The sequence below is a fragment of the Aythya marila genome, assembly GCF_965140915.1.
Source record: "Aythya marila genome assembly, chromosome: 13".
Lineage (NCBI taxonomy): Eukaryota > Metazoa > Chordata > Aves > Anseriformes > Anatidae > Aythya > Aythya marila.
Genome location: NC_139054.1, coordinates 3,060,349 through 3,083,077, shown reverse-complemented (window position 1 = coordinate 3,083,077; position 22,729 = coordinate 3,060,349). Strand labels below are relative to the sequence as shown.

The 22,729-nt window shown below is 35.9% G+C and overlaps 1 protein-coding gene across 6 annotated transcripts in view; it reads right to left on the bottom strand.

Moving 5' to 3' along the window:
• The window catches only part of DACH2 (dachshund family transcription factor 2), a 282,601-nt gene that overhangs the window by 46,009 nt on the left and 213,863 nt on the right, over positions 1–22,729 (bottom strand). For all 6 annotated transcript variants that reach the window (XM_082770531.1, XM_082770532.1, XM_082770533.1 and 3 more), the window contains 4 exons: positions 19,281–19,436; positions 16,203–16,375; positions 4,877–5,012; positions 2,935–3,015 (listed from right to left, as the gene is read on the bottom strand). In XM_082770531.1, coding sequence (XP_082626657.1) covers positions 2,935–3,015; positions 4,877–5,012; positions 16,203–16,375; positions 19,281–19,436 — 546 coding nt within the window. The remainder of the gene's footprint in view (positions 1–2,934; positions 3,016–4,876; positions 5,013–16,202; positions 16,376–19,280; positions 19,437–22,729) is intronic.

The following is a 22,729-nucleotide window of genomic DNA, read 5'->3' as shown; positions in this document are numbered from 1 at the left end:
AATGTAAGATTTCATTTGTGTATTTCCATAATGCTTATGTCTAACAAAATCCTTTCCGATGCAATAGAGATTTTTTTCCATGCTAAATACTGAAGCAGGAAAATTTAAAATTTTAGTTACTGTGAGCAATTGTGCAGCTAAAATGTTAGTGTTTAAAAACAGAAATAGCAGTTAAGCGCAAGCAGGAAGAACTTGTGTTTAAGTCTCTGTGAACATTTGGGGCTATGTTTTGTGGAGGATTTTCTATCTCTGGTTCCTTTCATTAGCAATTTTAAAATAAAGTACACATTACCTTTCATATGGTTTTCACTCACACCCTGACACGGATGCACAGCCAGAACGCTTGTGCACCACACTGGTTAAAGATGTCTGCCCAGAATATAATAGTATAAAATATTTTGTATAAAATGTAAAACGGCTGACCTATAAAGATGTTTGATTTAGTTGTCTTCTAATATTGAGCCTGACTGTACTTCCTAAAAAGATGATGAAAGGATGTGGAGTAATTGAGATTTAATGGCATTGCTCCTTCAACAAGCTTAAACGTATGGTCTGTAACCAGCCTCTGCACTGAGACGGCCATTAATTCTGTAAATTTTGTCCCTTCAACATACGCAAACAGCTCAGTATAACTGGAATAATTTTATATTAACTGTCTTTTTTTAGAAAAACCATTAAGCTATATGCTCTTTGGCCCTGCATATCGTGAAATTACTTTGATGAGAACAAACTGACACATTTTTGTATGGTGCTGAGATCACTTTCAATGGGAGATGGAAAACAAAACTGTGTGTCCTGAGGCATATCACAGTATTTGCTTACTATAATTACAATAAGTTTTATTGTTTTTCATGCTACACTTTCACATGAGTAGTACTACTGTGAAATTTTAGTTAATTTTCATTTGTTGCTATCTTAATTGTTACAGAGTGCTCTGATATGTGAAAATATAAGAAGGTGTGTAACAAAAACATGCTCAATATACTCCTTCAATAATTTCTTTGTTGTTTGAAAACTTCCAACTTAGAGCAAAGCTGGCATTTTATGGCCTGCAGAGCTATAAATCATTTTTAAAATCATGATGATATTACTCAAAGCAGATGTGAAAACATATGTTTGCCATGGTTGTATAAACCGCTTACTTGTCATACTTAATAAATGTTGATACTTTTATTTTAACTACATTCCTTCTTAATAACTTTGAAAATCTTTTCCATGGTAAATATATTTTGCCTTAGTAAAAGTAATGGCAGGTTTTGAAAAACAAAGCTTGTTCTGTATACAAATTATATGGATATTTTCTGCTGAGCAACCCAACAGACATTACACTCTTCAGTGACTGTCCACATCTGAATATGAAAATTGTTCAACATATTTGAGGTGCAACAGAGCCCAAAATGATTATACAGAGGAGAATTTGTTTATACTGTTAGGAACAAAAAATATATTTTGGACTGATAAAGATCACAGAGGAATAATAACAACTTGTATGGGGTGACAGGCTAAGAATTTTCAGAAGCAGAATACTGACTGTATCTTTCTGGCGCAGTTCATCATTAGAGGGTGCTTGCACCCTATAAACCAGAGGCTCCTAAAGGAGATGAAATATAGGTCTACCTCACTGCTTAATGTGAACTCAGCTTGAAATTGTTGGATATAAGCTATAGAAGGATACATGCTGCTGATGCTTTTAAAATTTCAGCATCCGTCCCATGATAATGCAGTCATAAGATGCCCAATAAGGTGGTCATCCTTGCCATGAATATGGCCAAATAATTTTTTAGAACTCTGGAACCACAGTGCACATGGAGTCTTCAATTTTATTTTTTTTTTTTTTGAGGAGATAAATACAATTGCTTATGGTTATAGTAAATTGCATTTAAGTTCGCTCAGAAAATAAATACAGAGAGTGCAATCATAAGCCTAAGGATTTGAGTTTGTCTGATTTTTTTAGATAATCTAAAATTCCCTCAGCCAAAATAAAAATCACTTTGCATTTTCATTTATGATAAAATGTTCCTATTTTCAGTAGACTTCTAAGTACATTTAGCTTATGTTGTCTCCTCTTTTGGACACTTTCTTCTCTTACTTTTCTTTCCTATCTTTTGCTTTAAAATCTAAATAACTTCCTTGGTATATGCTTTGGAAGCATATTTTCTAGTATTCACTTCACACTTACCTTCAGCTTTCCTTCATTTCTTCAGCTTTATGTCATCTTGTTTTTGCAGACACTCAGTTTGTCTGGTGCTCTCTGTATGTACTGCCAGAATAAACTTTGTCTACTAATACGAATGATTTATTTTTTTTGTATTTCTAAGGAAACAAAATGCCTTCTTCCTCCTCAACATGCAGCTGCAGATGCCACATCTCTGTGTCTGTGACACCTCCCCAGGGCTTACCTGCATACACCAACATACTCATTTTCACCAGCACCTAACAATCAGAGCAAGGAGAAATGAGCAGAGGAGGCACTTCCCTGCCTACCAGACAAACTCTACAGATCAAGCTTCACCTCCTCCCTTGCTGCCTCTCACTTGTGAGTTGATGTAATATTACGAGACGTGAAAAATGTCTAATATTTCTCTCACCTACGTACCAGCATTAGAGTAGCCTGCACACACATCCACTGGAGGAAAAGAAACAACACTGTGTGACTAATCAAATAGTTGCTAGGGACTTCATAAATAATTGAGTCAAAAGACCAGCAAGGTATTACTCCCATATGGTCTAAACAGAGGGAAGTAAAGATATGATTGTTAACACTTCCTAAGAAGAATGTGATCTAAATTCACCGGATACGTTATTCATTGCAATTAGGCACGTAGTTTTCTTAGATTTATGCTATTACGTCATTGCATATGCAGAATACTAGAGAAAGGAATACAACATGTAAGTGCAATTAAATGCCTGAGAGAGAAAACAGTTTAATTTTACCTTTCTCCTTTTGCATTTTTTTTAGGCTTGTCCCGGTTTCTTGATCAATGAGTTCTCCTTCCCTGCTGTTGGTCAACATAGCTAAAAAAATCAGAGTGCACAGCTATATAACACTGTCAGTAAAGAAATGTCAGAAAAGAGGAAAATATTAAATTATACCTTTTTGTCAATAGTTTGATATTTTAACATTTATTTATACTGTATAATTTCTAAAGCAATTGACCATTTTCACTGTCCATAAGTCTCCTAATTCAGCAGTTAGAGCCAAGTATGTAGCAAAAGCAAATTTGCTCAAGTTGATAAAAAAAAAAAAAAACAAACAGGATGGAACTAAAATTATTAATGTGAGGAATCTAATTTCTTATAAAATGTTCAAATTAACAATTTAGAAAAGTACTTCTCAGAAATAATTGTGGGGAAAAATGCATTTAGTAAAACAAAATATTTAGGTTTTAGCAAGTACCTATAAAGCAGCAAGCTTAATAAAGAAATACAGATACAGAGATAGTAACCCACAGATGAATTGGAAGAAAAAAAAAACATACTCTGTGGTGCTAAAAATTTCCTCACTTAAAATTTTCAAAATCGAAGAGACATTAAGTTTATGATTTCAAGATGCTTATTTTCTTTGTTCTTATTTGATTAAAACATTTACTTTTTGGCAATTACAGAATTCAAAGCCATTTCAGTGAGGAGAATTGTTAAAAAATTGCAAAAATTGTAAGAGTAAAAAAAGCCACACATGTATATGAAGTAGATGTACATATCTCTACAACAAAAAGCTTTAGACTTCAATATAGAGAAATTTGTGGTTCAACATAAATAAAATCTAGCTTTCTTTAAAAAAAACTTTTAGCACTGTTTCTGGAGCTCAGAGGATTGCAGTATGTGCTGCTACTTTTAATATAACAAGTTACAGTAGCTTTCAAAAGCTACAATAAGGTAAAAAAAAGTCCCTTTTTCATTGTTGCTACGGGAAGTTACATTTCTTGTCCTGTGTATTTCTAGCCCTATTTTAAATACATGAAAGCTGAGGGGAATCTACTTTCTAGTCCTTGCCCTGAGTACGCATATGTTAAGGAAAATAGCTCAGTCTCTATTCACTAGACTTTGTGTATTGCCAACTGTGCTATGTAGTGCAATGTTGCTGTATCATGGACCACAGTCAAAATTCCCAAATCCCAGCAAGCAGCTGAGTAGCCATTTGATGGGAGAGAAGACTACAATGACTTCCATAAGCTGCACTGTTTTTGCAGTTTAAATCTAGCTCAGCAATGCCTGCATGGGCAGCAGTCACTGTGAAGACAACAGTGTTGACGTACACTGACATGAAAAGATGTTAATGGACTTGCCCTAGATCCCTCCTGGAATCACCAAGAATAGGATCCAAACTTCCTCCTATCCAAATTTGCATTTTAAACACAAGATCAATAATGTACTGTGAAAACTGTAGTTGAGAGACCAAAAAAAAAATCAAAAAGCTCTCACCTTCATTGCAATGAGGAAACATCTGGACAAGAGGAGGTTTTTGGAGTGGAAAACTCATTATATAATCTGAGAGTTTTCTGACATACATTCAAATTAAAACATTTCTTGTTCTTTTTCAACTCCAGGTGCTTTCAGAGGCACCTTCTCATGCCAGCATGCAAGATTTAGTCAGTCATACCATACATAGAAGGGGCAGTATCTTCTGTGCATTGATGGATGCAGGCACAGAATGAGTCTGAGGGTCTGGTCTATGCATAGTGATGAACCTAATTAAACAAATTGTAGCAATGAACTTTCTGGCTATTGGGGGGGGTAGTGTTTGGTTGGTCCTTTGTTCTTTTAATAAAGCAAGTGCTTTCCTGAGATTCCGAGTAAATAAATATTTGCTTCAAAAACCTGATAAAATTCTTAAGGTCAGTGGTTGTCAAGGGGTGTGAGGCTGCAAAGCACTAACCAATTCTGTCTGGGGTGTTGTCCAGCTGGGAGGGTGAGCTGGACACGCTGCTGCTCTGATGGGAGGAAGCGTGGCTCCCAGGCCGCTGACTGTCTTCTAGAGATGGAGCTGGAGAAGGGCTGTCTTGAATCCTTTCCTTGAAACAGAAATAAGACAAGGTCTGTGCAATTTGATTAATGAGCATCAGTGCAGTTCAATCAGAAAATGAAAGTGGCTGAAATAGCAATAACAAATAGTCTTTCCAAGATAAACAGTGAACAGAATTCACATCAAAAGGGCGGTACAGCCTTTTATACTCAAAAGCAGTGGAGTCTTCTACATGCAATGCACCCAGGCACAGTTTTTCATCCTTAGTGTCATGACACAGCACTTAACACCTTTTTTTCCTTGATAAATCTTTATTTTCTAACTTTTTCACACATAGGAATATAAAGCATGTTTTTACACGCAGTTTGTAAGAACTAATTTTTATTTACAGATAGTGCATGTAGGCATGTATGAGTTACATTTCAAATAAACAACTCAGATTTGGATTAACTGGCACAAAACACCGTCAAATTTGTAAGCTCACAAGAAAAACTACTTCTGTGCCTGAAACATTGCATCGTCCTCTCAGGGTAGCATGCAGACCAATTTTAAAAGTTATGGTACTGGTAAGACAAATTCACTTTTGGATGGAATGCATCACTTGCTAACAAAAATAAGACTGTGCTTGCAAATTCTTATGTGCATATTTGCACACAAAATCCTGAGATTAACTTCTAATTTAAATATACCTAGTACTTTAGGGAAAAGAATAAAAAGAGGTAAGAAATTGTAAAATTTAGCAAAATTAAATTCTTCAGATCTGTGTATCTAAACTTGCAGATTGCCTGGAGATATGGAATTTCCACCAGGAAAAATCTTTAGTAGCAGGTCAGACAAGCAATAATTCATCTTGTCTTGAGAAATGTGATTGATTAGATGATCACTTGAGATCCTTTCCAACCCAGTGATTCCTCATGCATTATTCTGAATTGATTCAAAATTCTAGTCCCCTTCATTCCTGTTCCCAGGACCAACAAAACAATATGAGAATTTTCTAAAAGGGGCAGATCATGGCCTGAGATGCTCTAGGATTTTAAAATCTCTTCTCTATGTTTTAAATCGTCTGTTGCAGCTAATTAAGTTCTTAAAGGTATAATTCCACTGGAGAGACACTAACAAGTAGATGTTTAATTTACAGAAGTCCAGAAACTGCATCTTTGCAGTTGCCCTCATCTCGTCATCTATGGCAGCAGCTGTTCCCTGCAGAAACCTGTGGAAACACAGGACCGAAATATTACTCCTCCCTTTTTTTTTTTAAAGGGAGATCCTCTGCCTCCACCTCATTAAAAATCACAACTACAGGGTAATCTGGGGATGCTGTCTCAAAGGAATCTTGCAAATTTTCTTTCTTTCTGACCTACTCTCAAAGATTTTTCATTAAGAAGTATGTGTTCTGGCTACTTGGTGGCAATTTTCCACATGTTTTTGAAAATAAGCTGAACAGCATCCAAATTTTTAGTGCAGTTTTTGCTACACTATGCTAAATCAATAATACAGCTTTAGGAACAGAACACTAGATTCTAATAGTTTATCCATTATAAATAGCTAGCATAATAGCTTCTGCTAATAACCTATCTAAGAAATTCATTAATAACACTTGAAGTAAGATCAACTTTTTAAGAATATCCTGTTACCCATTAAAGCCATCTCTCTAAAACACACCCAACTCATATTTACAGACTCATTTGAGAATGATGCAAAGGGAATATGAGAACAGATCCTCCTAATTGCAAGGGGTTTTATTTGTCTAATCTTTATTTGTCCAATCACACCAGCCAAAAACGTAGCATTGAATGCGTCTTTAATAGGATAGTTATTGTACATTAAATAACAACTGAGCCTCAAAATCATGTAACAGATGTGTATCTATTACATAGCTGTTAATCCTCAATGGATTCTTCAATTATCTGTTATTTAATGAACACACAATAACTAATAAATCTTACAGGAAGACTTTTAATTGCAGTATTTTTTAGTGCTAATTAAAAAAGGTTAGTAAGTTTTAAAAAAGGAATCTACTATGTTGAGTCAGAAGATCTTGAAGTTTTTAAAAATGAATGATTTTAAATAAATTCTCAAATTCTGGGAAAAAAAAAAAGTTTAAGCTACTGATCTTCAAACGGCCATTATTTTCTTCTTCATCTCAAAAGACTGATTTTAAAGATTGCTGAGATGAGCAGAAGAATAAAAAAGAGTTGCGACTTATTCTGGGGATGGTCGGTTTAGTAAGCCACATTTATAGTGGTTTACTAAACACCAAAAATATTCATCCATATATATGAATAATAATTTATATGCAACTGATGTCATCTACTTCGTCTTGTTTGATGCTGTCCCACACAACTTCCTTGTCTCTAAATTGAAGAGACGAATTTTATGGATGGACCACTCCGTGGATTAGGAATTGGCTGGATGGTTGCATTCAAAGAGTTTTGCAGGCAACAGCTCTATGTTCAGGTGGAGACCTGTAACAAGCGGTCAAGAGTCCTTAGGAGTCAGTATTGAGACTGATATTATTTAAGGTCTTTGCTGGTGACACGGACAGTGGTATTGAGTGCACCCTCAGCAAGGGCTGACAACACCAAGCTGTGTGGTGCAGTCAACACTCTGGAGGGAAGGAATTACATCCAGAAGGATCTTGACAGGCTTAAGAGGTGGACCTGTGCAAACGTCATGAAGTTTGGCAAGGCTAAATGCGAGGTCCTGCATCTGGGTGGGGGTAATTTCAAGCACTAGTACAGGCTGGGTAATGAGTGGATTGAGAGCAGCCCCGAGGAGGACTTGGGGGTGTTGGTGGATGAAAAACTCAGTGTGAGATGGCAACGGGTGCTTGCAGCCCAGAAAGCCAGCCATATCCAAGGCTGTCCATCAAAAGAAGTGCTGCCAGTAGGTTGAAGAGGGTGATTGTCTGCCTCTCCTCTGCTCTTGTGAGATGCTACCTGGAATGCTGTCCTCAGCTCTAGGGCCCTGAGCATAAAAGGACATGTAGCTATTGGAGTGAGTCCACAGGAGGGTCACAAAAATGACAAGAGGGTTGGATTACCCTCTTACCCTATGATGACACATTGAAAGAACTGGGGTTGTTCAGCCTAAAAAAGAAAAGGCTCAGGAGGCCTTATAGCAGCCTTCCTGTACTTAAGAAGGGCCTACAAGAAAGACGGGGAGGGACGCTTCATCAGGGTGTGTAGCAATAGGTAATGGTTTTAAACTACAAGGGCAGATTTAGATTAGACATTGGACAGGAAGTCTTTCCTATGAGGGTGGTGAGGCACTGGAGCACTGTGGATACCCCAGAAGCTGTGGATACCCCATCCCTGGAAGTGTTCAAGGCCAGGCTGGATGGGGCCTTGGGCAACCCGGTCCAGTGGGAGGTGTCCCTTCCCATGGGCAGGGGGGTTGGAACTGGGTGGTCTTTAAGGTCCCTTCCAACCCAAACCATTCTATGATTCTGTGCAACCCTGAGCTTGTATGTACTGTCCTTTACATTTGTGTAAATAATAGCTTTGTGTAAATAATAGGTTACAGCTAACAGGCTACCACTCTGACTGTAATTTGTCTGGATTTTAGTTTTAACAGTTCTCTTTGGCACTACTTATTCCCTTTTTATCACAAAGAGTACTCAGTTTACAATTATATACAATTTTGAAATGATTAATTTTACAGAAGAGTGCATAGTTTAAGTAAACTTCCTTGTCTATTGCAACCATGAAAATGAATAGCCAAGGAGAGGACATGCCAACTGTTCTGCAAAAAAAAACCAAAAAAAAACAAAACACAACAACTATGAACAAAGATGACGATGAATTAACACTTAGATATCACACAAACAGACATATGTGTCACCTTAAATGGGAGTTATTTGAGTAATTCAAAAGCTGATGATTTGGAAAAGCAAACTATTCAAGCTCCTTCTGGTAACTGTACTTCCCATTGTCTCTTGCTATAAAATAATCTCTTCAAGTAATTTGCCTTCAAACTCAGGGTCTTAGTTTGAAATGTTCAGGCAGAAATAAATGTGTCAAATAATAATGTCATTCTTAATCACACAGTGAATCATTTTCTAAGAGAATTAGTTGATTATGTCATCTAACGTCTTTCTGGTTACAAAAATTTACATATACAGGGAAGATGTACCTTTCCCTATAGATAACAAAGGAGCTGGAATTTTCCCTATATTTTATGTACTACAAATAATGATAGAGTACTGTCATGCAGGACTGCATGTGGATAGAGAAACTGTCTATTTCTAAATGTTTGTGTGGAAATGTAATGCAGAATTTCCTCTACTATAATGAATAACACCATGAACAGATTCTTTTTTTGCAAGTAAACAGATCCATTTTTCAGTCCTGTAATCAGTATGCATCTATTTAGCTACTTAACAGCAATGTGCTCTGGTTCATTAGGTAGCTACTGTTGTGTCTCAGCCTAGTTAAAATTTCACAGCAAGTTAATCTATTTTATTACAAATGAGAACACAAGTGATAATGTCCTCACCATTTTCCAAACACAGGGTTAACAGTATTTGTAACAAATCAATGAGGGCATTTAAATAGGAAAATTGCAAATCTAAAACCTTAACATTTTTTACACATTGATGGCTTCATTTTATTTGTCATTTATATATTTTACAACCTTGTTACTTTTCATATATTTTATTTTTTTCTTCCTGAAATAGCTCAGTTCCCACTGGCACACTGCAGTGCAGCTTGGTTCTGCAGTAAGTACACTTACAGTAATAGAGAAGTATTTCTAAATAAAGTAATATTTTTTCCATTTGAATTTCTTCATATTTTATAAATCTGCAAGATTCATAATCCGTGTTACAATGTAATGAATTATATATATATAATTTACAGATTGTGAGAATTTTATGAAAAATGAAAACATTTCTCAAGATCTCACCTATTTATCTAACTATAGTACCTACTTCATCTTATCTTTTCTCTTCCCTTTACAGAGCTGTACCATAAATTCTCAAAAAAGACTTTTGCAGTATTTAATCCTTTTGAAGGGTAATATATTTCTGTCTTACTAAAGAATGGTGTCTTGCTTTAGCTTAGAAAATGTAGCTACAAAGCCTGACATTGTTAATTTTAGTTGTGATTTAGGTTAACAGCACTGAAGTCATCCACTCATCCAATTTCTAGATATATCCTTGATTTCACCTCAATATTCCTCTACTAACCCCTGTGCGGTAGTATTCCACACAAATAATATGAAACACTACATAACAGTTTCATCCACAGTAGTTTTGTTAGAAATATATATGAACAGCTTACCTATTTTTGACATAATCATCTTAACCTTAATTCCTTACCTCTGATTTTTTTATAGTATTGATCTTCATTTTGTGTCAAGAAATTACAGGAATGATGCTACTAGATTTTCCTTTATTTTTCTTTATTCTTAGTGCTAATGTAGCTGTAATTACTGTTCCAAATGTTAATCTATTAATGAGTTCCTAGAGGATTTAATGGCATTTCACTGCTGACAAGCAGGTTTTGGAAGTTTATCTGAGTCCTGGATATTTTATTCAGACATTTATCTTGATATTTCATATTTAATTGAGGTTCTTCTTCTGCAGTGGCAGGAGAGCTGGAATTCAGATCTCACTAATGAAACTGAGAGGAAGGAAAAATGGGGACTCGACTGTATTTAGGTCTAGATTAGAGTTTTCAACTCTCGTAACAAAAAATCATACCTGATCACCATGCTGGTAGAATAAATTTTCTGACATTAATTTGCTCACTAGTTCCCCACTGGAAAATGCATTGTGTCACACCTGATCTTACAGCGCTTGCCAAATCACCACTGAGATTCTCAAAATGGACCACATTGTTAAGCTGAATACGCAAGATGACTGAAAAATTGAGAAACCAGAGTGTCCCATTTCTCTGAAGAGGTCCATACTGTGGAGCCAAAAGCAGTCAGCCAGCAGACTGACTGAAGATGTCAGAACCCCTATCCAAAACTACCATGACTTTGTGTCCGTAAAGCACCACTGCTCCTATCTATGTGGCTGAAGTCTATTCTTAATAAGAAAGAAGAAAAAGAAAGAAAGTAATTTTGGTTAGCAAAGAACTGAATTGCTGCCTTTTATTTTTAGTTAATACTAAGTATCTCTTTCCATTTGACCTTAGTTAAAACTAATTGAATTCTAATATCAAATACAATTTTAATAGTGTTCTAAAGTTTACTGTCCCTAACTAATGCATTAGGCCGAAAAACATAATTGGTATTTAGGCTTTTCAAAGAAACAGAATAATCTTGACACAGTAAGCAAGAGCTATGTTAAATCTGAGATTTTGGACAGATTAAATATGATAGACCACGAGAAATATGACGGTAGAGTTACTGTTTCTGTACATGAGAACAGTAGTTAGGTATATATTCTGAGTTATCACACTCTGGAAATAGGCACATGCAGAGTATGGTCAACTTGTTGGTCTTCTGAGCTAGTTATATCATCTCCAACTGCTGTAAGAATTGGAGAAGAACAACGGAAACAGCTGGTCTAAAAACTAAGATAGGATATGTATGTCTGAAAGCCAGCTGGATCCCATTCATCTTTTGCAGTGTATCGGGAAGTCATTCACTTTAAAATATATACTCTGCAATTTGAAATGCTTTTTTTTTTCACTGTGTACATATAGTTTCTTCAGTCGTAGTCAACTGGCATTTGTTTTCCCACCAAATTTAAGAAATCGTAAAAGCTCTTCTGTTTACTGATTTTTAATACCAGATGTTCACTTGCTAATTCCATTACCTTGTGACTACTTCCTATAATTCATTAATTGCCAGCTGCTCAGCCAAACAGAAAACCACAGCTAATCAGATGGTATTGGTAAACAGCCAAACAAGAGCTTCCTTCTTCACCATTTCTTAAATTAGCAATCACTGAGAAAGCTACAGCAACCTTCACTGGTATATTAAGATTTTACCTTCCCATTTTACCCTGAATCTTAAAATATAATACTGACTAAAATTGGACGGACCCTTTCAGTGGAAACTTCCTACTTGAACCCCTCCCATGAATTGTTTCATCCAGTGCTGCTACCGAAGGAAATAAAAGTACTCCCAGGACTAATGATGGTAATGCTCTATAGAATCTATGTTACAGCTATATTAGTTATTAAGTACAAATGCAAATGTTTAAGCCAATACTAAAAGGATCTGAGCCAGAACTAAAAGCTAGTATGTGCTTGGTGTAACAATATTCCCTTGTGAGCTTTGCAAAAAAGAGATATACTTGGTTTTTACTGTTTTTCTTTTTCTTTTTTTTTTTCTCCTCTTGCAAGTTTAAAATAAGTATTCACTGATTATTCTTTAAACTAGCAACTAGCGTTAACAAGCATCACAGGGAGAGGAACATGCCTCCCTTCATAGCAGAGGAGACGAAAAGGCAATTTGTAGGGACCCAAACATCTCCCAACATAGTAGTTTCTATATCAGTGAATAAAAAGATACAAACACACCATTCTTCACTACAGATAGTCATAAAAATTAGCCTTATAAGAAATAAGCAAACTATGCTGTCTCACACATCGCTCCCCTAATGTATTCTAGTACCCAGTTCAGCAATACGCTGCCAACAATGAACACATGCTATGAAACGGGACAGAATAAATCTAATAGAGAAAAGTATCATAAATTTTACAGAAAGTTTTGTTTTATAAATCTTGTAATATTCTGTAAACATTTCAGAATGAATTGAATGCACAGAGATATGAAATTAAATATGTTATAAATTCTGTAACTAGAAATGCTTTTATACGGAGAAGGATTGTTTCAGAGTATTCTGAGATGGCCACATTTTTCAGGCTGTCAGGTAAATTTTATGAATGCGAGTTGTATAGCACATAGAAAATAGCACCTCTCAGCAATAATTACACAGCCCATCTGTATTGTCTTTAGGGAATTTAAAATCATGTCATATACATCCTTTACAAATGCTTTAAGAGTCCCACAAAATCAGGAGAAGAACAGAACACAAAGAAAAGGAGATCCAAAAATCTCTACTGCATGTGTAGATCACATGATAGAAATAATGCTTTGTTCTGCTTATCAGTAGACCAAAGAATTCAGATGGAAATCGTGTAGGGTTGACATGAAATAAAAGATTTCAGTTCTGGGCAAAACAAAACATTGCATTTCACCCCAAATGTCAATTTTTATAGGGGAAGTTGATTCATTTATAAAGTATATGCAGGTGAAATTCTAAAAGAAATGATTTCAGAGTGAAAAAACGCTTTGAGTTTTTTTGAAACAAAGCATTTAAATTGTATTTTAACTTTTCCTTTGGGTTTTCCAAATGCATTCAAAAATGTGCCATTTATTCCTAATTGGGACCTGGCTAACATCAGAGTAAGGTTTCTTCTTTTCCAATTTCTGCCTCAAGTCCCAGACACAGCAAGAGGAGGCCAGCACATCTCCACGCAGTGACTAATTATTTCAAGATAAGTCAAATCCATACCGTGCTTACACTTCAGTCCTCTCAAGACTAATAGACTCTTCTTCCCCAGGCTTTCTCCTTGCAAACCTCCTGCCCCTCACTTTCCCCCACAGACACCCCAAATCTACCAGTTAGCAAGTTTATGGTTAAAACTGTGTCAGCTAGCATGTTTTTTAGTCATATATGCCCCTTCTGACTTTATCTGTATAAATAAAGACTTCAGGCTCCTGATATCATATACAGACTGAGGGTATCCCTAGCTCAAGGCCTCATTCCACTATGGGCAGAGAGTGGTCGTGTGATCTGATTATGAAATTCCAAAGTGCTGTCAGTGAAAAGAAGAGCTATTCTCATTCTTGCTGGGACAGCTCTTTGTTTATTTGCCATCCACGTATGTGCTGTAAGGTCCCAACTCCTTTGGACCCAATTTAATTTAAATGACCTGTTAAGACTCAGACATGTTTTCAGAACTCTATTCAATTTGTGTTCTCAGCACACATCATGATCCTTAATGACAAACTGTATGCTGCAAATGCATATTAATAGTCATACTCATTTGTTGCATAATTATTTTAGTTTATATCATTTAAATATTACATAAATATTATATTGTGTTCAATACAGGTGTACCATAAGATAAAATTCTAAACATTATGTAGTTATAACTCTGTGGAGTTGAGTTGTTCTATAAACTTCAGTTAAAAAATTTGTATGGCCCATCCAAACTTCAGTTCTGAGGACCTGAAAATACCACTACTGAGTAGATTTTTCTGACTTTCGGGACCAACACTTTTGGATGACAATAAACTACTACATTTACTCACTATTTATTTTTTTTTTAGCCTACACAGTGAATTAAGTATACTTCTGCTAAGTTCCAACCCAGACTACTTATCTGCTGGCTGGCAAACCACTTTATACCTAGTCCAGTAACTGGATTGCAGGCTTCATCCAGCTCAAGAACAACTCCAGGGGAGGAGGGGAAAAAAAAAAAGGAAAAAAAAAAAAAGGTGAAAGGTGGGGGTAAAGTCATTGATGCTGTATTCCCCCCCTCATCTCCTTACCCCATGCTACACCCTTATTTATGCAGATTCTTCAGAATTATTTGAGCTAAGTTTGAAACGGAGCAAGCACTTTCAGCTGAGCAGTAAATCCCTGAAAGCCTGGATTTATAACAGGGGCACTGTCAGAACCATTGCAATAGCACTGCTAGCGGGTGCTGCAATAATCACATCAGATCATATTATAGATGGCTAAGAAGGTTTTGTGAGCCTGGCCGTTGTGCCTGCCTAATTTATAGTGTTCCTGTCAGGAGGAAATCAAGTTTCATAGTTATGACATTTCTTTCTAGAGCACTAAATGTTAACTTTGCTGATCACGCATATTTTGGTAGAACAGCTTATTTCTAAATGGCAAATGTGATATAAAAAGCATAATGACTTCATTCAAAACCTTTATAGAGCAGCTGATTCTCACACCTATAGAAAACAGACTAAGTGGTATTTTAGTCATCAGAGTATAGAAAAAGATACACACTCAGTATATTCAATTCATTTTTCCCATTTTAAGTAACGTCATGTTGCCATAATTGCAGTCTATCCATAACTAGTTATTTTTTGTACTTCTAATATGAACTTAAATAATGTTGTCATATAATAAAAATCATATCACTGATGGATAACAACCACAGAAACCCTTTTACATGTTTCATTTTGTACAAGGATTTCATCTTAATTGATAGTCATTCAGAGCTAGACAATTGTACGTAAGGAAAAGAAAGGACAAAGGGAGCCTCATACTGTCTGTAATAAAATTCATCTACAGTCTCAGCACTCAGAACAAATGAGAGAAAGATGCAGCATCACTTGACAGATGAGAGTAACACCACAATGGATGCATGCGTTACCTCTATCATATTAGCTACTGGTGTATTTTCCTCTACATCATGTAGAGGAAACAATTCCCTTTAGAGTGCTGGTGAGACCTACTGTTGGCTGTGGACATATTGCATATCCCCTAGTGCAGGTGTTGGGGAAAAATCACTGCAGATGAGTAACATCAGCAAAGACCTGCTAAAGAGCCTCCTTAAAATCTAACTGCTTGTAAGAACTGTAGTATATATTAGGACAAACTAGTATTGTTTACAAATACATATCTAATCTTCATTTTGACATACTGGTAGCATTTAAATTATAATCAAAGCTTATGCAGTCTACTTGCTGCTATAAATGTTTTACTGCCGTATTTAAGTTACCGTTTCCTCAAGAGGTCTCCTGAACACTTAAAGTAAAGGTTACTAAGTGAAACAAATGGAACCTCAATTAATTTCTAACAATTCCATGACTTGCATTAACTACTTGGCAGCTGGACATGAGAAACACCATGTTTCCCCCACCTAGTCACAAACTGTGCAGACACACTAATGATAAGGAGAAGTTAGATCTAAAAAGTAGATCTAAAGTAGATCTACTACTTAAGTAGATCTAAAAGTTAGATCTAGAAGTTAGATCTAAATAGATCTAAACTAGACTACATCTAATCTAACACTAGCGAGTGCTAATATCTGTTTTTAATTATATTACAGATTTGTAGATAAAGCAGACCATCTTATTTCTTTAATTTCTTGCCTGTAATTTCCTCAAACAGAAGCACTATCAGGAACAGCAGACCAAGTGTGCCATATGCAATATAAGCTCACTACCTGTTTGTTAGTTATTTTCTTTAAAAAGTTGCTACAAATGTTTTTGCTAGGAACAAAAATCCAGTCTCATAGATGACTCTTACCTTTATAACAGACGCCCCTGCCCTGGAAAGAGGACTGTGCATTTGGGCTGCTGCAGCCATATTAGCTATTGTATTGAGGTGGTTCATCTGATTCATTGCCATTGCAACCGAAGCAGGAGGTAGGCTGACGGGTAGCAGAGGGTGGGGCATCATCATAAACGGCAGGTCTATCCCTAAAAGAGAGCAAGGGCATGTTATGTGTGTCAGTCCCTCATTTTATAACCCTACCTGTTATTTTTTGATGTCTATATTGTACAGGATATTGCCTAGTCAAAACTCGTTATCATTATGTGTTAATAATTTTGAAGTTATATAGTGAATAAGTCTCTTTGCATTCCAGAAAAAGCTGAATAGTTTGTACTAGCGACAGAAGCATACACCTGCAAAGTAGCACAATATTAGCAAAATTAATATTCAACAGTGCACAAGTTCAGTGATGTCTTTATTGATAGCAATAAAACAAAAAACACAAAACATGTAGATATTTGCATGTTTTCCCAATATAACAGAAGAATATTCATTAATGATTTTATCTGACAATATACTCTACAAAGTCCTCAAGTTCTCTTACTATTATTAGTTTACCTACACAGCAATCTGATACTTCTATATGAGAAGTATCATATATATTCCTTCTATACTATAGGAAGCTGTGGATTGGACTATACAACACTACTGTACTACCATACAAGTCTGTCAACTGAAATATGGAATGAGAGCTCAAAATTTGGGATAAAAAATGGTGCAAGTGTTTTTCATTTCCAAAACAGTCACTTTAAATTTTCACCTACTAAGGACATATAACAACTCAAGAAAGTGTGAAATGTGTTTGCAAGCATTTGCAGACCTTGACATTGCTAGAAAGGTGATGTTACCTCTCAAAAGAACTGGATTTTTGTATCTCATTACCAGCTATTCCAGCATGCATATTACTTGTATTTAGTAATGGCTACAATACAACACACCAATCCACTGAAAAACTTCTAGGTTCTTTTGCATTTAAGAGTTCTTCAGAGGGACCACTTGAAGATCTCCACCTTTGGGCATCCAAAATTCTTTTTCCAGAAAAAATAGGACACATGCTGCTACACAAAATGTCTTATAATTTTTCTAACTGAACCTTTGATTAGAAATTCTCACAAAACAAACAAACAAACAAACAAACAAACAAAAAACCTTCAGGTACATGAAGTAATTAAAATTCATGTAGCCAGTTATAACCATGTGCTATTCACAGTATTTATTTCTAAAAGATTTTAACTTTTGCCTCTATCTTCATGAGTTAAATCAGAGGGCTAGTCACCATTTTGCTGTATGACAGAACACACAGTAAAACTATCATTGACTGATACAGCTTGTTATTTCAGTATAATTTGACTATAGCAATAAAAAGACACCACTGTGACTACCACAAAAGCCAGAATTGTTTATACTCTGAGTTCCCACACTATCTCTGTTTAGCTTGAGCAAATCATGATCAACTATGATGTCTTATGATTCACTGTGTTTTGTTTATAAGATGATCCATGCCAATATTAATTACGACACGTAATAAGCCATGCCCACATATATCTCCTTTCACTTTAAACCATACTGACAATCCCCTTTGCTGCTTACATCCATAAGCCTTTGTTCCCCTGCATATCTCCCTTAACAGCCCAATAATCTCTCCTCATACTCTATAGAGTTCCAAAACTCCCAGACACCATCTGGCCACATTGAGTTGTATGTCTACTTAAAGTCCAATTGACATGCAAACTAAATGCAAACTACAAACAGAATTTAACAGCACATCACCAGTTTTAAGACACAATCCGTCAAACATTTCAGGACTATGAAGAAAATATATCTTACACTTGCAAATCATTGGACATAATGTCTGACATTCAATAAACCCTTTAATAGCCTATAGACATTTGACTACTACAATATCTATTGGAAAATAACTTGGAAGTTTTCTTTAACAGCAAAGAACACAATATCCCTCATGCAAAACATGTACAGATACTGAATTATGCAAGAATATAAAATGAAAGAATAAACCATGGTGAATATGAGTCCTATAACCTGGTGATTCTTAATTACTGACACTTAACCAGATGCCCATAATGCTCAGGCTCCTACCTTCCCATGAACAAAGTAAACATATATTGTAGAAGCCATTTAAATAGTCTGGATTTCTTCAAGTCTGTGGCACTATATAGGTAGCAAGGAAGCATCTGCTCCTAAAATTTCATAAAAAGCCAGAAATGCCATTCAACCATTAATACTAACAGGGAAAATCAACTTTCAAAACTTTGAGGATGAAGAATTTAAACAAATAATGAGGATTCATAAATAATATTTTAATTCTTCATCCATCATCATCTTTCAGAATTACTCTCAGATTACTCGTTACTACTTTTTTAAATATATTTTTGTTGTTTTCTGACCATTTCTTTGAATAACTTGCTAGTACCTCCCCTTTGGATGTAAAGGAGGAGGGAAACTCCAAGCTTCCCACCTATCCCCTTCCTAGAGGAAGGAAAAGAGATGGATTTGAAATGAAGTTTAAGTTCCAAATCCAAACTTTAACTGTGTCATTTTGTTCCAGTTGCTTTGGATAGCTGCATTGAAGAGATGACCTTGCCCATACCTGACAGGTACAAGGCATGACAAGGCAGAAGAACTGCTTCTACTCACTTTTACCTAGCCATTTTCACCTATGCTTTGCTCTCATCCATTTATTCAGTGGTCAGCATTTTCAACTGGAAGAGAATTCACTCATATAGCTAAAATTTTAAGCAATGGTATGATTTTTTCCCCTTCAGCACAGGCCATGGCACTGCTGACTGGGACTGACAGTCCTTAACACAGCAATGGGTAGCTATTCAAGAGAGTGGCTGTATCCCAGTGGGCAGCTTGGTCATGATGCACAAGTGCAGTACTCAGTGGAAGGACTGGCCCCTTGTGTACCACGTGCTTCCATCATCCATTCCCCCGACTTCCAGAAGGATGGGAAGAAGTACAAGCAAGGCCTTCAAGCAGAGCTCTATGTATTTATTTTTTTTTTTTTTCCGTAAGGGCAAGGATACATACTGTTGGTAAGCAGGTGATTCTGCTGGAGAGGACTGAGTGGGTGTGCACTTCCAAGGCTCGACTGTCCCGACAGTGTGGGATGACCAATGCTGTGCTGTGATCCTGTTGTAATGGGAGACTGAAGCTTGTCTTTATCCCAGGAGGATTCACTCCCACCTGCAAAACAGGGTGCAAAGGGACCGTAAGTGGCATACACTTTTCTTAAAAAGACATTTTGCTTGGTTAGCAACAAACTAATACGCTTTAGCAGAGCTATGCACCGCTAGCACACACATAGCACACACACACATAAAGAGAAAAATTAAGAAATATGTATCAGACAAGTTATGTTTAGAAACTTTCAGCATCACCTACCTTCATAACAATAGTCTCTGGAAACAGAAAAAGCTAAATGAGTATCTGTTTGGTCTGAAGCTACTGTGTTCTGCAACAATTGTACAGCTTGCAGTTTTCTTTAGCATTACATGAATAACACGTTCCTTTTAAACAGCAGTTAAGGAGATTATGAGAGTGAATTCTGAAATACAAACCTGGTCCACAAAACAAATCACCTTAAAACTTAGGCCGAACATTTCTAAGTAAAAAGCTATTTTATGTACAATCCTTTCTAAGGTATATCCCATGTTTTTAATTAGATTATTGATTGTTATGAAAATATGTAACTGCAGTATTGACTTTGTTTTGATTTTACGAAGAAGAATTTCAATTAGAATAAGTGATAGATTACTATGATTAAAGCAAACAGAGGCAGCAAGCAAAAAACATTTTAACTGAAGATGAAAGTAACAGAAAAATTCCACATTTTTTATGACAACACTTAACTAATAAACATGATTAACACTGCTAAATGCAGAAGTTTGAAAGATCAATGATTGAGAAAAAAGGAAATCACTTCATCATTTTAGCACTATGTCCAAGTATGAATTACTTCCCATAAAAGATCTGTAATTTGTAAAATGATGAGTAATAATTGACAAAGAAAGATACAGTAAATTATGCCATGTGATATAATATAACATGGCATAGTGTGGTAATTAGAAGCACTACTGCAGTTAAGACCCTGTCAGCATTTTTGCTATTTAATATACAATATAGCAGCTCTTTAAATAACATTTGACTGATATCCAGTATAGAAGCTGTTCACTCTGACTTGTGATCCAGAGGTAATTTTTTTTGGTAAAGTATTTCTCAAGTTAAACCTGAAAAATATATATATATATATACACACATATACACACACATATATATAGGAGGAAATGATTAGTATTTGATTTTGCCAAATATTTTTTTCCACATGCTTTTTGGAAAATTTAACATTTATACTGTGTTCTTCCTCAAAAAACACACACACAGCATGTACCATGACGTAATTTTTTTTTTCTTATAAACTGATTTTTTACATGTAACTTCACATATCAGGGCAGTGGCCATGAAAACTGCACACAAGACAGTTTGCTAGAGATTTCTGAATGAAGATTAAAAATTGCACTCTTCATCTAAAAGTTTCCCTTATCCCATTTTCTTTTCCCAACACTTCCAGTCCCAGGCATAGATGGTCAAAACTGTTGGCTCATTTACTTATTTTTGGAAGAATTTCTCTTGTCTTTCCAAAGCCTCATGCTTCTGTCCACCTGAAGCTGTAGTACACGTGCTTCTGTGGACCTGAAGCTGTAGTATCAGAGCGCTACCAGACTTCTGGCCTCAGCTGTATGTTCTGCGTTCCTAAGTGCAATTATTCCTATTTTACAGACAGAGAATTGCACTGGGGAATGTGAAGAAAAGTGACTTGCTTAAGGAAATAGAGGAAGTCTGCACTGGAACAGGAAACTGAATTTAAGTCCTGTCACACAGTCCAAATCACCAGACAAGTCTTACCAATGGAGACAATAATAACTTTTCTTCCCGCAAATTTCACTCGTAAATCTGCTCCCGTATTCAGTGCCAGCAACACAAGAATAAATTGTAATACACTTGTATCTACAGACCATTCCTGTATTCTTGTTCTGTATCACTTTTCCTTAGAGAAAGAAAGAAAAATATTGCTGAGAGTATGATGTACTTAAGTGCATCTCAAATGAAACGTACTCTATAGTGTGCAATACACCACACAGATAACAGCAATAACAGCTCCACCACTTAATCAGAGCTCCATTATACTATGCAGTAGCAAGTCACTTGGAATGAAAGTACAAAGTAGAATTACCTCTTACCTAGAACTGTTCAATAGTGAAGTGTTTTATACGGTCAGTATGATTAATTATCTCCTACTTATGAGTGGGCAAGTTGAGGTGCACAACTGTGAAGCAACTTCTTCCAGGTTACCTGGTAGATCAATGGTGAAACTGGACAAGAAGTCAGATCTCATGGGTCCTGCTCTTGCTCTCTATCCTATAGGGACTTTCAACTCAACTTAACCACAGCTAAAGATTTTCACCCTTTGTGTAGCTAAAGATAACAGTTTTAAAAGAAAACTTGCATCCTTCCCTGCTGTACCTACTCTCATATAGTAAGAAAAAGTTACACATAAGAGTAACAAATTTATGGAAGTCTGAGAAGTTTGTGGTTTTTTTTTTTGTTTGTTTGTTTGGTTGGTTGGTTGGTTTTTTTCTATCATTATATTCAAAAGGTTTTGTCTTTCACAAAATTTGTACTGGGAAAAATAATAATTTACTTGTCCATACTACGCTAGTGAAGATTATCATTCTCTAATATAGCAAATAAGGAGCATGAAGTTAAAAAATGACTCATACTATTGTATATAGAAAGATGGACTTCAAGGAGTTTCTTTTAGATGCATCTGAAGCAAGAGGGGAAAAACACATGAAAAAGAAAGCAAACATACAACACAGTAAGGAAAAACAGAAACAAAACACTAATGGGACTTATTTTACTTCTTGTGTTTGAAAGGAAACATAACTTTTATTTACTTTGAATGAGAAAGAATATTTCATTTAGAAGTATTAGTAACTTGATTCATAAGTGTCACAAGAACATTAACAGAGCCCTCAGAAGTCTGCTGATTTGATAAATGCCAATACATCATTTCTACACTTTACAAAAAGCTTTACATTTAGCACTATTACCCACTACCCATATGACCTTCTCTCCAACAGATAAAACCAAAGGACAAAAAGGTAATTTTTCCTTATCTTGTTTGCATTCTAGTCGATCTTGTCCCAGAACAGATTGTACTCAGCATTAAAAAAGGGCAAGAGAGGCAAGAACCTCCATCTTCCAGGGCTCCTGACGCTTATCAGAAACAAGCACAGAGCCTGCAGTTTCCTTAAACATAGCTACACCAAAGTGGAAAGAAAAAGGCAGAGGCACTGGCTGTCCAGACATCCTAGAAGATTGCAGAATGCAGTGACTTTCCATCAGAAGCTAAAAAAGATCTGGTCTGCTCCAACCATCCAGTTCAGGCAACACAGAAAATTTAATGCACTTCTTTC